Source organism: Amblyomma americanum, chromosome 10 (genome assembly GCF_052857255.1).
Source record: "Amblyomma americanum isolate KBUSLIRL-KWMA chromosome 10, ASM5285725v1, whole genome shotgun sequence".
Taxonomy (NCBI): Eukaryota; Metazoa; Arthropoda; class Arachnida; order Ixodida; family Ixodidae; genus Amblyomma; species Amblyomma americanum.
Genome location: NC_135506.1, coordinates 131,897,869 through 131,912,341, shown reverse-complemented (window position 1 = coordinate 131,912,341; position 14,473 = coordinate 131,897,869). Strand labels below are relative to the sequence as shown.

Below are 14,473 nucleotides of genomic sequence, written 5' to 3'. Positions count from 1 at the left end.
ATGCTTTTTATTATTTATTCATTTACAAATACTGCTGTCTCGGCGGGGAGACATAGCAGGAGTGGGTACATACATTAGTAAGTACAAATAACATGGGTAGCATAGAATAGATAACACAGAAGTATTAAAAACAGATAAACAGGTCAAATTCTTACGCAACTGAACAACGAACTATTCAATTGGCAATGCGTGAAGTAAGCCGTCCAATCGATTTCAAATTTCAACAGTTAGCGGGAAAAAAAATTAAAGCAATCTATATGTGTTCATCTTAAGCAGCGCGAAACACATGACGTAGTGGAAGAAACACGAGACGAAACGAGTGTTATCTAACAACTGAACTTCTATTCCTAGAAGGATTAGTTATAAAGGCACCAAAAGCAATAACGGAAAAAACACAAAAACCAAAATCATAAAATCGCGATAGTCCGTAAAACAGGAGGTTAATCGCCTCATTTTAACAAAGCACACCAGCAATCTTAACAAATGACATGCACCTGCTATCAACCTGTCGCCACACATTCCTCAAGAGCGTGAATCTCTTTTTCCACGAGATTGATAGAAAGCGAAGTGACATGTTTCTGACTCCTGTCTTATCAGAAACGCCTCAACTAGCTCCCTGCAGGTCTGATCTGGGTGACTAAACAAAACATTTGTCCTGTCAAAATGAGGGAAACAATCTTTACACTTCCGGCAGTGCACAGCAAGGTTCGACGCACTGCCGGAAATGTTAAGGCTCGTGGAGCCTTAACAAGCCTTTTGCAAGCATCATCCCAAGTGTAACGAGCATTGTCAACTATCAGAGAATCGTACTGAAATCTATACGTATCTGCTTCTTTGCGGATATCAACCGAATTGTCCCAGAGAGTCTTTCGAATTTGCCGTACACGCGCAGAAAAGTCTTCACTAATATACGTATCAGACCCTTTTAGTTTTCTGGCGTTTTTAAGGATGGAAAGCTTGGTTCTAAAGACTACAGTATTTTAAAAATTACAGGTCTCGTCTTTTCATTTCTTTGCGTGCCACACCTATGACAGCGTTCAATAACTCCACATTGGATTCCATGTTCGGAAGACAGCAACTCCGATACAGAAGCTAATAGCTCCTCAGAAGTTTCTGTTAATGGCTCCTGTAAGGCCGCCGCTCTTTTCCAGCTGTGTACCTTTGCAGGAAGCAGGACGCCCACACACGCGGAAGCCGCTCCCCAGTACAAGCGAGAGCCCCCGAGTGCATACGGGAAACGAAATGGTCGCTTGACGCACAGACCCCCCCAGCCCCCTAACGACGTAGGCTAGCATCAGAAAGGCACCCGCAGCGTCCCGCCGTGCCTCGTGAACAAAAGCGTATTTCCAGGAGGGCAGTGACAGGCAACGGCCACGCCGTACTCAGCCAAACGAGGGGAAAACAGGGACAATCCTTATCTGGTTTCCCGGAGTGGCAGACAAACCACTTCATAAGCAAGGCAGCAATGTGGGCTAGTTGGTTGTACATTTTGGTTTGAATAACGCGCTACACACTGTGTGTAGCGCGTTATTAAAACCAAAAAACCACTTCATGCTTATTAGATGTGTCCCGCCGTCGGTAGAGCGGCAGCTTCGTGGCCCTTTCGCTCCCTCTTCTGTTGCTGACCGGCGACGCGGACCCATGATGGGTGGCGGTGTGCCTGAGGCAAGTAGGATTAGCTCCGAAGGGAGAGCGTGTAGATACTCTCACTTGAGAGAGAGTGATGGCGTATTTGTTCTTGATTTGGTTTGTGTTGTTAACGAGACCCTGGGTTCGAGGCTAAGCCTAACCCACGGGGTAGTCCCTATCTCGCATGTTATTGTTGATTGGAGAATTGATGCTTAGGGCGGGCCACTGAAAATGACCGCCCTTAGTCCTTTGTTAACTGTTTAAAAGCGCATGTGAACGGATGCAGTCCAGTCCAGCCTGAGCTGAGGCTCCATGCTTAGCATATAACGTCATGCTAGTTAGGCTCTAACCTGCCGGGGCGATGAGTAAAGTAGCGCAAAGTTTGTTCTTTTGTACATTCAGTTCTGCTTTTTCCAGTTTAACTTTCTGTATGTGTATGCTGTAAATATATGCTCTGCTGTAATCATCTACAAGCTCGCCTCCTGTCCATCTTCCAAGCCGAACGACACTAGAGGAAGGGTTCGTAAACCTTCCTCGAAGAAACGAACGACCTTTTAAATTCTACTGGCGCAGCACGACAGGCTTCGGCACGTCTCATCACCAAGGGCAGGTATAGCGGTGACAACCACAGGCCATCCGACACGGAGCAGCGAGGAGCTGTCAAGGGACGACTCCACCTCGGCTGCTACCGAAGCTGGTAGAGCAGACGCATCATCCGGGCTCTGGGTGCCAGACATCAGAAGACCTGCGCCGGGTGAGTGGGATTTCTAGCGTTTTGTCAAGGTTTGCATGGTTGCTACTCTGAAGGCTTAGGGTACAGGTGTGGAACATGTGACCAGCATGGAGAAAAAATTCAGTCTTGAGAACTCCTTCAGTTCTAAATTCGGCCTAGAATTTAAAACGCCTCAAGGTGTTCTCTCAGAGGCAGGACAAACGACTATTCGCCGCCTTGAGTTGAAATTTCAGGAGCGGATGAGACAGATAGAAAGGGAGGAGCAGGAACAGCTAAAAATGCTCGAGCTGATTTATGCGGGCGGCGGGCGGCATGGCAATGCGTCCGCTGGAAAGCTCAGAGACCATGCAGACCTAGGCGCTGAAGCTCAGAGTGTTGGTGCGGTTAATAGCGAGCCGCCTAAAAATTTGGCGGAAGCAGAGAGCCAGAAAGAAGGAAAAGGAACGGATTCACAGGCGCAGGAAATACCATCTGCTTTGAACGGACGTAATGAATTTGTCCCCGAATGGAAAACTCTTCGAGGTGTTACCGTATCAGATGCAGGGCGGGATACTATTCGTCGTCTTGAAGTTATTTTCGGGACCGAATGCAACAGATTGAGTGGAATGAAAAAGAAGAGCTAAGAAATCATGAGCTGAGGTATATGGGCGGCGGGCAGGATGGCACTACGTCCGAGTTAAAGGACAAGAGACCATGCAGACCTAGGCCCTGATGCTCAGAGCACTGGAGAGGTTCGCAACGATTTCCCTGAAAGTGTGAAAGAGGCACTAGGCCAGAATGACAAAGAGATCACTGAGATCAAGATAGCAGAAGCCTCAGAGGCTCTGTCAATTCAGATTGGAAAACAACATACAGGGAAAGCAGCGCTCGAGATTGATCTATTGAAGGGTACTGAGAGTAAAATGAGAGAGAAAAGTTGCGAAAACACGAAGGGTACATGTAGCGCACTTTCAGAGCGGCCAAAAACACAGTCGCAGCAGTTTTTTCCGGACAAAGCGAATTTTGAGCTGGTACTGTGGACAGAAAATGTTCACCAAACGAGTGAGACCAGGTGTGCTGAAGATGCCCTAATAGAGAGCTTGGGTCACTTATTGCCCGCCAATGGGGCGTTTGTTCCGATGTACAGTGGTAGCGATTCCACAGTCTGACGCAATGACCTTGAAGAGTGGGCCGATTCGGCGACAGGGTTTGTAACACAGTGTATCAGCACAAATGCTGAAATGCGGCACGCAGAAATCCTGCAGTCGTGGCGCGTTTTTCGGAGGTAATCAGGATCACTTGCGGATCAAAGAGGGCAGTCTGCCAATCACCGCCAAGCTGGATCGAATAGCCTTTGTGCCATCTCCGCCTCCTAAGCCGGCATGGAAGTTACTCTTCCATGGCCCGATGTCGTTGCAGCGAGAGCCTAACGGTAAGCTTTTGTGGCAGGTCAAGTGGCGCAACCATGCCAGCCCAAACAAGGCGTGAATGTTCCCACTCAACCGTCGCTCGGTGAGCGGGATCCCGTGTGTTGAAGTCGGGCACTTACGAAGAGACTTCTGCATGGCGTCTGCATGGAGCCGGTGCCCGTGAGTGTTGTGCGCAGACCTGTGAACAGTGATGAACAATGCGGCTTCGTGTGTGCTTCGAATGTGGACTCTGCGCAGTGCATGATGTTGCTGATTGTTCAGTGAACTGTACAGCACCATGCCCCAATGTTGTGCTTTAGTTTTTTTTATTGATTGTTGCTTTGATTGGTTCTCGAAGTGTCGAGTACCCAGGAGAAACTGTTCCCCGGGAGGGCTGACATAAGTGAAAGTGTTGCGACCTCGTTGTTAGCAAGCATTAACGAGCAGATAGCAAGCTCGGTTTATACTCTTAGGAGAGGGGGGGGGGGGGGGCGTGTAAGGCCGCCGCTCTTTTACAGCTGCGTACCTTTGCAGGAAGCAGGACGCCGGCACACACAGAAGCCGCTCCCCAGTACAATACAAGCGAGAACCCCCGAGTGCATACGGGGAACGAAAATGGTCGCTTGACGCACAGACCCCCCCCGCCCCCCTAACGACGTAGGCTAGCATCAGAAAGGCACCCGCAGCGTCTCGCCGTGCTTCGTGAACAAAAGAGTATTTCCAGGAGGGCAGTGACAGGCACCAGTCTTGACGGCCACACCGTACTCAACCGAACCGTTGGAAAACAGGGACGATCCTTATCTGGTTTCCCGAAGCGGCAGACAAGCCCCTTCATGCTTATTAGTTGTGTCCCGCCGTAGGTAGGGTGGCAGCTTCGTGGCGCTTTCGCTCCCTCTTCTGTTGCTGACGGGCGACGCGGGCCGATGATGCGTGGCGGTGTGCCTGAGGCAAGTCGGATTAGCTCCGAAGGGAGAGCGTGTGGATACTCTTACTTGAGAGAGAGTAATGGCGTATTTGTTTTTGATTTGGTTTGTGTTGTTAACTAGGCCCAGGGTTCGAGGCTAAGCCCAACCCACGGGGTAGTCCCTACCTCGCATGTTATTGTTGATTGGAGAATTGATGCTTAGGGCGGGCCACTGAAAATGACCGCCCTTAGTCCTTTGTTAAGTGCTTAAAAGCGCATGTGTCCGGAGCCCTTCACTACGGCACCTCTTCTTCCTTTCTTCTTTCCCTCTCTCCTTTATCCCTTTCCTTACGGCGCGGTTCAGGTGTCCAAATATATATGAGACAGATACTGCGCCATTTCCTTCCCCCCCCCCCCCAAAAAAAAAAACAATCATTAACGGATGCAGACCAGTCCAGTCTGTGCTGGGGCTCCATGCTTAGCATGTAACGTGATGCTACTTAGGCTCTAACCTGCCGGGTCGATGAGTAAAGTAGCGCAAAGTTTGTTCTTTTGTAAATTCAGTTCTGCTTCTTCCAGTTTAACTCTGTGTATTTGTATGCTGTAAATATATGCTCTGCTGTCATCATCTACAAGATCGCCTCCTTTCTCCATCTTCCAAGCCGAACGACACTAGAGGAAGGGTTCGTAAACCTTCCTCGAAGAAACAAGCGACCTTTGAAATTCTACTGCTCCTTCAAGCTGTAGATGATTAAATTATTCCTACGGGATCGGTTTTCCAGGTCATCGTTTTTGCGGTCATTTGGTGATGACATCTTTAAGGTTCTCAACAGTTTTCTCAAGATCATGAACGCGCTAAAGAGCGTCGAATGCAGTTGAAGCCAACACCTCTATGTGCGTAATACCCTGTTCAAAAGAAGCCATTCTAGAGTGAAGCGCGGTAAGCTCTGCGCTGATTCGTGCTTGTCCGGCTAACAGTTCCGTTAGCATTTCCTCTTACATTGGGCCTGGATTAGTCTCGACATCGCCGGACAGTTGCAACAAAATTCTTTAGGAATGCAGTAAACAAGAAAAAATACACACAAAGTGCTGAGGGTCTGGCAGCAGCATTAAGAAACGGTTTTCGCTCCTATAACATTTAAAAGCGTAATTGTGGCCTACCTACAAAATGAAGGACACATGTTTCCAAGAACCATTTGCCATGCCGCTGCCAGACCCACTGAAGAGGATTGGCCGGTGCGTCGCACTTATGTCCCGTCGGGTCCGTGTCGATGACGTTCCGGTGTTGTGCCATGCGCGGTTGAGTCAGGCGAGATCGACGGGAGATGAGGCTGTGGATGCATTGCCATCTATAGGTTGACAAAAAGTATGGTGGGGCAGCCAGAAAAAGAATGTAAACCAATAGGCCCCTGCCGTTTGTCATTCCGCTTTCAGACCCACTTTACTTCATTTACTAGGATAACGGTGTCGTCTTCGTGCGCCTAGCACTTGCTCTGAACGGATGTCGCATTCTGCTTTGTCTTTGCCAGCAATTAGCACATCGTCTAAGCAACAGCCGGCACCAGTAATTCCCTGGAACGCTTGATCCATTACGGCCTGGAATTTGGCTGCTGCGATTCCTCCGCTATATGGTAACCTCCGGAACCCAAATGGGCTCTAATGCGTGTTCGCTGTGAGCAGCTCTTCACAATGCTCTTCCTCCCCAAGCCGGAGGTAAGTCTTAGAAAGGTACAGAACAACGATGGACAGTGTTCCGCTTAGAAAATTCGCAATATGTACTCAAGAAGAGGTAAACAATAGCGGCGCACTTGAACGCATCTATTGACAGTAACTCTGGAGTCGCCATGTATCCTTATTTTTTGTGCATTTTTCTTTACGATGACGAGCAGCGTGGCCCATGTGCGATGTCTAGACAGGTATATAAGCTTTCCCTGGTTCAGTTACATGTTTCTCTCTTGCTCGCGGAAGGCGTATGGTACCGGTCTCGCACTGCAGAAAACACGGTGTTCTCTTTCATACAGATGCTTCTTAAGAATCCTTTGATGGCTCCGTACTCGGGCGCGGAAACCTCACTGTGCGGTTCTTTCAACTTTTTTTGTAGCGTGTAGCGCCTTTTATGGCAGCGCCATGCCTGGGATGTTCAGCACCGCTTCAGGCAAATTTGCTGCCGCGCCATGCACATTGGCAGCACATTGTGTCATCCACATTGTACAGCAGCGATGGTGTAGAGGTAGAGCATCCACCTCACGTACAAGAGTACCAGGGCTAGAATCCCAGGCTGCACAATTCTCCACCAGGTTTGAAAAAAAAGGAAAAAACTCCTTGTGTCGATGCAATTGCACAGCCAGACCTGGGGTGCTGCCTGAACTCGGTGACCAGAACCGGCAACACTCTCCCTCACCAGAACAAGATTTGGCCACCCTGGTGCAGCACTTTACCACAACCTTCAATGAACAAACCAATTATCCCTCGGCCCTCAGTCCCCAGTCCCCAGGTCAGTCCCAAGCCTCAGTCTCCAGCGGTTGCGGAGCAACTCACCAAGGCGGCGGTCAGACCTGTGACGCAGCGGATGGTGCTAAGAATCTCTGGCTCCGGACAGGCCGCCATTGGAATCTTAACCTGGCAACGTTCAAAGCTAGAACCTTATCTAGTGAGGCTAGGCTAGCAGTGCTGTTCGAGGAACTAGCGGGCATTAAATGATTTGTCATAGGGCTCAGTGAAGTTAGGAGCACAGGTGAGCCGTATACAGTACTAAAGGATGGGCACAAACTGTGCTGTCGAAGATTAGCGGATAGAGGAGAACTAGGCGTGGGATTCCTCATTCATCAGGATATAGCTGGGAACGTAGAGGAGTTCTATAGTATTACCGAAGGGGTGGCAGCTATCGTACTTAGGCTCAATAGGAGGTACAAGCTGAAGGTGGTGCAGGCCTACGCGCCCACATCCAGCCATGATGACCAGACCGTTGAAAGCCTCTATGAAGACGTGGAATCAGTAATGAAAGAGGTAAAATCACAGTACACTGTACTGATGGGAGACTTCAATGCGAAGGTGGGCAAGAAGCAGGCTGGCGACCAGGCGGTAGGCGACTATGGGGTAGGTTCTAGGAATAGCAGGGAAGAGTTATTTGTCGAGTTCGCAGATAGAAATAATTTACGGATCATGAATACCTTCTTCTGCAAACGAGAGAACAGGAAGTGGACCTAGAAGAGCCCCAATGGTGAGACTGAAAATGAAATTGACTTAATACTATGCTCTTAACCTGGCATCGCTTAGGATGTGGATGTCCTCGGAAAGGTGCGCTGTAGCGACCACAGAATGGTAAGTTCTTGAATTAGCTAAAACTTGAAGAGGGAACGGAAGAAGCTAGTGAAGAGGAAGTCCATGAACGAGTTAGCGATAAGAGGGAAAATAGAGGAAATCAGGATATCGCTGCAGAAAAGAGAGCCTTACTTGAGGAAGACGAGTTTAATGTCCATATAATGAACTACAATCTGCCCGCTATCATTACAGAGTCCGCAGTAGAAGCAGGCGGCAGGACTGTTCGACAGGATACCGGCAAGCTATCTAAGGAGACGAAAGATCTGATTAATAAACGCCAAAGCATGAGGGCGTCTAACCCTTAAAACCGGATAGCACAAACAGAGCTATTAAAGTTAATAAATAAGCACAAGGTAGCCGATATAGGGGAGTTCAGTATGGAGAGAATCTAGCATGTTCTAAAGAACGGAAGTAGCCTGAAAGCGGTGAAGAGGAAACTAGGCAAAAACCAGAGAGACAAGGAGGGAAATGTAATTAGCAATATAGAAATGATATTTAAAGTTGCCGAAGAGTTCTACACAAATCTATACAGTAGCCAATTAATCAGAGCGTTAATGAAAGAGACAGTAGCGCACAGCAATACGTCATCCCGCCGGTAACGAAAAAAGAAGTAAAGAAATTCTTAGGAGCAATGCAAAAGGGAAAAGCAGCTGGTGAGGATCAGGTAACAGCAGATCTAATGAAGGACGGAGGGGAAATTTTGCGAGAACAACTAGCCACCCTGCATACGCAATGCCTTATGACCTCGACCGCACCAAAGCTTAAAATAACGCTAACATTCTCTTAATTCATAAGAAAGGAGGCGGCAAGAACTTAAAAGATTACAGACCGATCAGCTTACTGTCCGTTTCCTAGAAGGTATTTACTAAGGTAATCACTAATAGAGTCAGGGCAGCCTTAATCAACCAAATGATCAGGCAGGGTTTTGTGAAGGATATTCCACAATAGATCACATTCACACTATCAATCAGGCGATAGAGAAATGCGCACAATATAACCAACCCCTATATATAACCTTCACTGATTACGAGAAATCACTCGACTCAGTGGAAACCTCAGCAGTCATACAGGCATTGCGGAATCAGGGTGTTAAAGAGCCTTATGTCAAAATACTGGAAGATATAGATAGCAACTTCAAAGCTACCATAGTCCTCCATAAAGTCACAAATGAAATTTCATTAAGAAAGGGCGTCAAGCTGCGAGATACGATCTCGCGAAAGCTATTCACCGCCTGTTTACAGGAGGTATTCCGAGGCTGAATTGGAAACAGTTGGGGATAAGAGTTACTAGGGAATACCTAAATAAGTGCAATCGCTGATGACATTGCCTTGCTGAGTCACTCAGGAGATGAATTGCAAAGCATGATCAATGAGTTAGAAAGGAAGAGCAGAACGGTGGGTCTAAAAATTGACATTCAGAAAACGAAGGTAATGTTCAACAGTCTAGCAAGGGAACAGCAGTTAACAATTGGCAGTGAGGCCCTAGATGTGGTAAGGTCTACTTAGGGCAGGTAGTGACTGCTGATTCTGATCATGGGAGGGAAATAACTAGAAGGATAAGAATGGGCGGAGCGCATATGGCAGGTTCCTCAGATCATGAATGGCAGTTTACCAATCTCCCTCAAGAGAAATGTGTACAACAGCTGTATCTTACCGGTACTCACCTACGGTGCGGAAACGTGGAGGCTGACGAAAAGGGTTCAGCTTAGTTTAAGGACAGTGCAGCGAGCCATGGAAAGAAAAGTGATAGGTTTGACGTTGAGAGACCGGAAACAGGCAGAGTGGGTGAGGCAACAAACGCGGGTTAATGGCCTCCTAGTCGAAATAAAGAGTAAGAAATGGGCTTGGGAAGGGCATGTGATGGAAAGACAAGATAAGCACTGGTCCATAAGGGTAACGGTGTGGGTTCCAAGAGAAGGCAAGCGTAACATTCGCCGGCCGAAGGATAGGTGGATGGATGAGATAAAGAATTTCGCAGGCATAGGGGGGGCGGAGCTGGCAAAGGACGGTTAATTTGATAGACATGGGAGAGGCCTTTGCCCTGTAGTGGGTGTTGATGATGATCATGCTTATTGACTTTAATCCTATCGAGCTTATCCCGCCGAAAAAGCATCAGCATGCGCGCACCTTTCTCCTGTTTGGCAATGACTAGCGGAAAGTTATATCTTTGATTTCCATGATTCACACGTGCATGCGCAACCCCTTTGAACAAATGGTATCTCCGTTATACTCATTGCCAGCAGCTTCTGAATACCCTTAGTCAAGCTGGAGAAGTTTACACCGAAGTCTTTTTCAGATGAAGTTGTAAGTACGGCCCTTGTGTCCAATACAATGGGTGCTCATTTGCCATTTAGCATCCTTATGGCCATGCACAATGAATGGCTGGCTCCCTGCTCTTGATTTGCTCATTCGGCAAAATCTTCAGCAAATCTTGTTCTGCTATTTGCTCTTCAATGCTGTGTACGCCCTTTATCCTGCACAGTTCTGCGACATGTCCTGGCCTGCAGCAACTGCTTTTTAAAAATTGACATACCAGAGGATTATGCTCTCCGTCGCATATGTGACACGTGCAGAGATCCTTTGTTCGCAGTTCATAGACGGTGCCTTCCCTGAAGGTGTGCTCTAGCTTTTGGATGGCTTTGTCTTAGCAGTCCATTCCGTCGTCCGCTTGACGGATCTATATTGCCAGCGCATGTCCGTGAAGGCAGCATTGGTGTTGCTGGTTAGCACGTTTATCGTGTCCCTCTGCACCGTTTCACTGGAACATGCGATTTTTCAAACTTTTCCCCAATGACCTCGCCGTCTGGTAGTTCAAGAAGGCGGTAGCGAATGGAGTCCGTTCATAAAGCCACAATAAACGGGTCTAGCAGAGCTTTTTCTTGTAGGCTTTCAAAACATGTCGCCGCCAGAATTTTGAGTTCGACGTTGAACTCATTTATGATTTCATTTCTCCCCTGGCTGCATCGGTACAACCGGCGTCGCTCAGTTACCAATGACCATGTCGGAGCGTACTGTTGTCGCAGTGGTTTCGCGGCATCTTCGTAGTTCGTTTCGGCGGACTTCTTCGACGAGAGCAAACTACGTAGCGTCCGGTAGGTCGGCTGTCCTTGGGCAATTAGAAAGACTGACCCCTTCTTCCTGCTTTTCCACTTTCTGCAGCAAACAAGTGAATCCGCCGCGGTGGCTCAGTGGTTACGGCGCTCGACTACTGATCCGGAGTACCCGGGTTCGAACCCGACCGCGGCGGCTGCGTTTTTATGGAGGAAAAACGCTATGGCGCCCGTGTGCTGTGCGATGTCAGTGCACGTTAAAGATCCCCATGTGGTCGAAATTCTTCCGGAGCCCTCCACTACGGCACCTCTTCTTCCTTTCTTCATTCACTCCCTCCTTTATCCCTTCCCTTACGGCGCGGTTCAGGTGTCCAACGATATATGAGAAAGATACTGCCCCATTTCCTTTCCCCCTCAAAAAACCAATTATTATTATTATTAACAAGTGAACATTTCTATGTAGACGTCAGCGGTGCCGGTTTTCAGGCATAACCCCGACAGCTTTCCTAGGTTTGCGGTCAAAACGGCTTGCTTATGCCATCCTTGGCGCTGTTAGTTAAAAATAAAAGACGCAGGCTTAATTATACCGTTCACTTCGACGACAACAATTCGACTGATCACACAAATGGAACCAAATTTCTGCCATTATATGACCGCATCACATGCCGATGGCGGCTGCCAACTCCACCACGCCGCCAAGCCATGCGCAGTAGTAACATGTATACTCGTCGCCTCTGGAGGTGGCTTCACGAGTACAAGGACGTCGGCCGAGTTTTTTTCTCCTAAACGTGTTGCCTTGCCTGCCGTGCTTTCCTCGCAACGAGTCTGAGCAACAGCTTCACATGTACCGGCAGCAGAAGCCGGCACCTCCACAGGGTGTCCCTGATTCTGCATATAAGAGCATTCATTCTACAACCCTTTTTCCAGAGCGCCGGACCAGTGGGTCAAGACAAAATGGACACTGAAATTATAGAGCATCTCGCATTTTTTTGTTTTTGCTCGCACAGCTTGCTGGTCTTACGGGGTTTGTTCCGGGAACGCAGCAGCTGCGGCCAGATGTAGCTTTCTTTGCATCGCCTACTCAAGTGTTGCTCGAGAGCTCGTCACGAGGTTGATGCAGGCAGTACGCAGCCTTTATGAAAAGTGCCCAAGAGGTTTTCTTCTGGATCATGTTCTGTAGCTTGTCATGCAATGCTCGAGTTATAGTATATCTCTTCATCGTAGAGGAAGTATCGCGCTCAAGCTTCCAAAAGACAGTACTTCCTCAGATGCTACAGCAGCCCTATAAGACGGCTTAGCCTTATAGGGCCTTTTGGGTTCTTTACAAGGGCTGTACACTTCGACCTTCCGGCTCGCAGGCAGAGCGTAGCCAAAGCGCTCGCGCCATGTGTAAAAGGCGGCGCGCACCATGACTGTGCCATCCTGGAGCGGTTTGTCCAGGGGCGGGCAGCCCCCCTTTGGTCCAGGCAGCAGCAGTCCCATGATGATGCCCGCAATCGCCAGTGCCATGCCCATCACCATGACAATGCAGGCCGCGATGGACACGAGCAGGACGCTGCGCATGAGAGAGGACCATGCATCTTAATGACTGCTACGAATAATGCATTTTCTAGTGAATCACTCAGCTGTCGTCCTTACCTTTATGTTCCGCAATGGAGCTTTATTCGTGTTCACAATAAACCCGCACTAAAATCGTGCGTATATTTCGACATGTTCACCATAACTTTGGAGCGATTCTACCGGTCACAGCCTTGGCTGTGCATGAAGTCCATCTAAAGAAACCCATTCGGTGTCACTATATCTTCGAGATAGCTGCATGCCAGGTTTTGCGCCTTTGTCGTGGAAAGAGCAGTGTATCGCAGAAGGGTACTTTCTTGAGCTAGTTGGTACATGTTGAACAGTTAAAAGAAATGAGCTCCTGAGACAGGCCGCAGGGAACAGAGAGATACACGGATGACTCACAACTAAATATCTCCGTTGTTACGCGGTGAGAAAATGGAATCTGAAATTTACTACCGTACTTACGAATTTGAAGCATTGATCCACAACCGTTGCACGTTGCAAATAGGTAGGCTTCACCTCCAAGCTATGCGTTGACGGCAAGAGATAGCGCCATGTGCTCAGCTTATCACCGGCTTAAGGCTTTCTCTTGTGTAAGTAGATCTCTCCACTGCATATGAAGACACTGACAACTTTTGGAACCGTAACAAGCAACCATCAACTCGAAACCACTCACAAACGGCACTAAATTGTCGGGTTCTGGGTGCGCCGATGGTTAAGCGGCAACTCCACTGCTGCGTACAGCAGGCGGAACACGAGATATGTGATCCTTTAGTTCAGCGCAGTGCGCAACCAGAACGTGACAACCAAGTCTTCGAGCGTGCGCCGTTATTTTGAGTCCACCCATAGCCGCCACGTGGCTGAAGTTGAGGGTAAGGTTGAAGCTTATCACTCATGGTCGTACAGAGAATGAAGCAATATTACACACAAAGAGGTCCCGAAGTCAATACTGTGTAAGGACCTCTTACCACTAATGCATAGGAAAAGTAAAATGGAAGCAAAAGGATTTCCCAGTAAACAAGCATAAAAATAACTCTAACTCAATGTCAACAAGGAAAAAACCATTTATAAGGACGAGGGAAAAGTATCGTAACAAATATATATATATATATATATATATATATATATATATATAAGCAGACAAGTTAAAGGAAATGAGGGGCCCGTTTGACAAATTTATGAAGGGAGCCAACAGTCACCGAAACCAAGGTGCATAGGGGAACGTTATTTTTATTTTTTTTAATGTGTTACTCTTATCAGTTGGATAATAATACTTAGGTTAATAAATCGCTTAAAGAAAATTACTTATAAAGCAGCAGAAAAAACAACCATGCCGCCGGTGGGATCCGAACCCACGACCTCCGAATATCGCGTCCGGTGCTCTTACCAACTGAGCTACGGCGACGGCTGTCCAATCTGCTGCTCTCGTGGGTATTTATGTTTACTGGGTGTACGCGAGCCTTGAGAGTGTTCACCAGCGCCACCCTCGACCATAGCGGCGGACGTAGCACGTCCTGTAATACCGCGAGCGTGACGTAGAACGTCATCTAACGGCGAGGGCGGAAACTGTGCGAGAGCCCTCTTATGCTACCTATGGCATCAAGACTGCCAGAACCGAGACCCTCGTTAAGCTATTAGCAGACAAGTTAAAGGAAATGAGGGGCCCGTTTGACAAATTTATGAAGGGAGCCAACAGTCACCGAAACCAAGGTGCATAGGGGAACGTTATTTTTATTTTTTTTATTTTTTTTTTAATGTGTTACTCTTATCAGTTGGATAATAATACATAGGTTAATAAATCGCTTAAAGAAAATTACTTATAAAGCAGCAGAAAAAACAACCATGCCGCCGGTGGGATCCGAACCCACGACCTCCGAATATCGCGTCCG

At 48.0% G+C, this 14,473-nt stretch overlaps 1 protein-coding gene across 1 annotated transcript in view; it reads right to left on the bottom strand.

Moving 5' to 3' along the window:
• Nucleotides 1-12,547, bottom strand: part of LOC144108718 (cholinesterase-like) — a 100,921-nt gene extending 88,374 nt beyond the window's left edge. Inside the window, exon 1 of the mRNA XM_077641887.1 lies at nt 12,432-12,547. Coding sequence (XP_077498013.1) covers nt 12,432-12,545 — 114 coding nt within the window. The 5' untranslated portion in view covers nt 12,546-12,547. The remainder of the gene's footprint in view (nt 1-12,431) is intronic.
• Nucleotides 12,548-14,473: the final 1,926 nt, after the last annotated feature.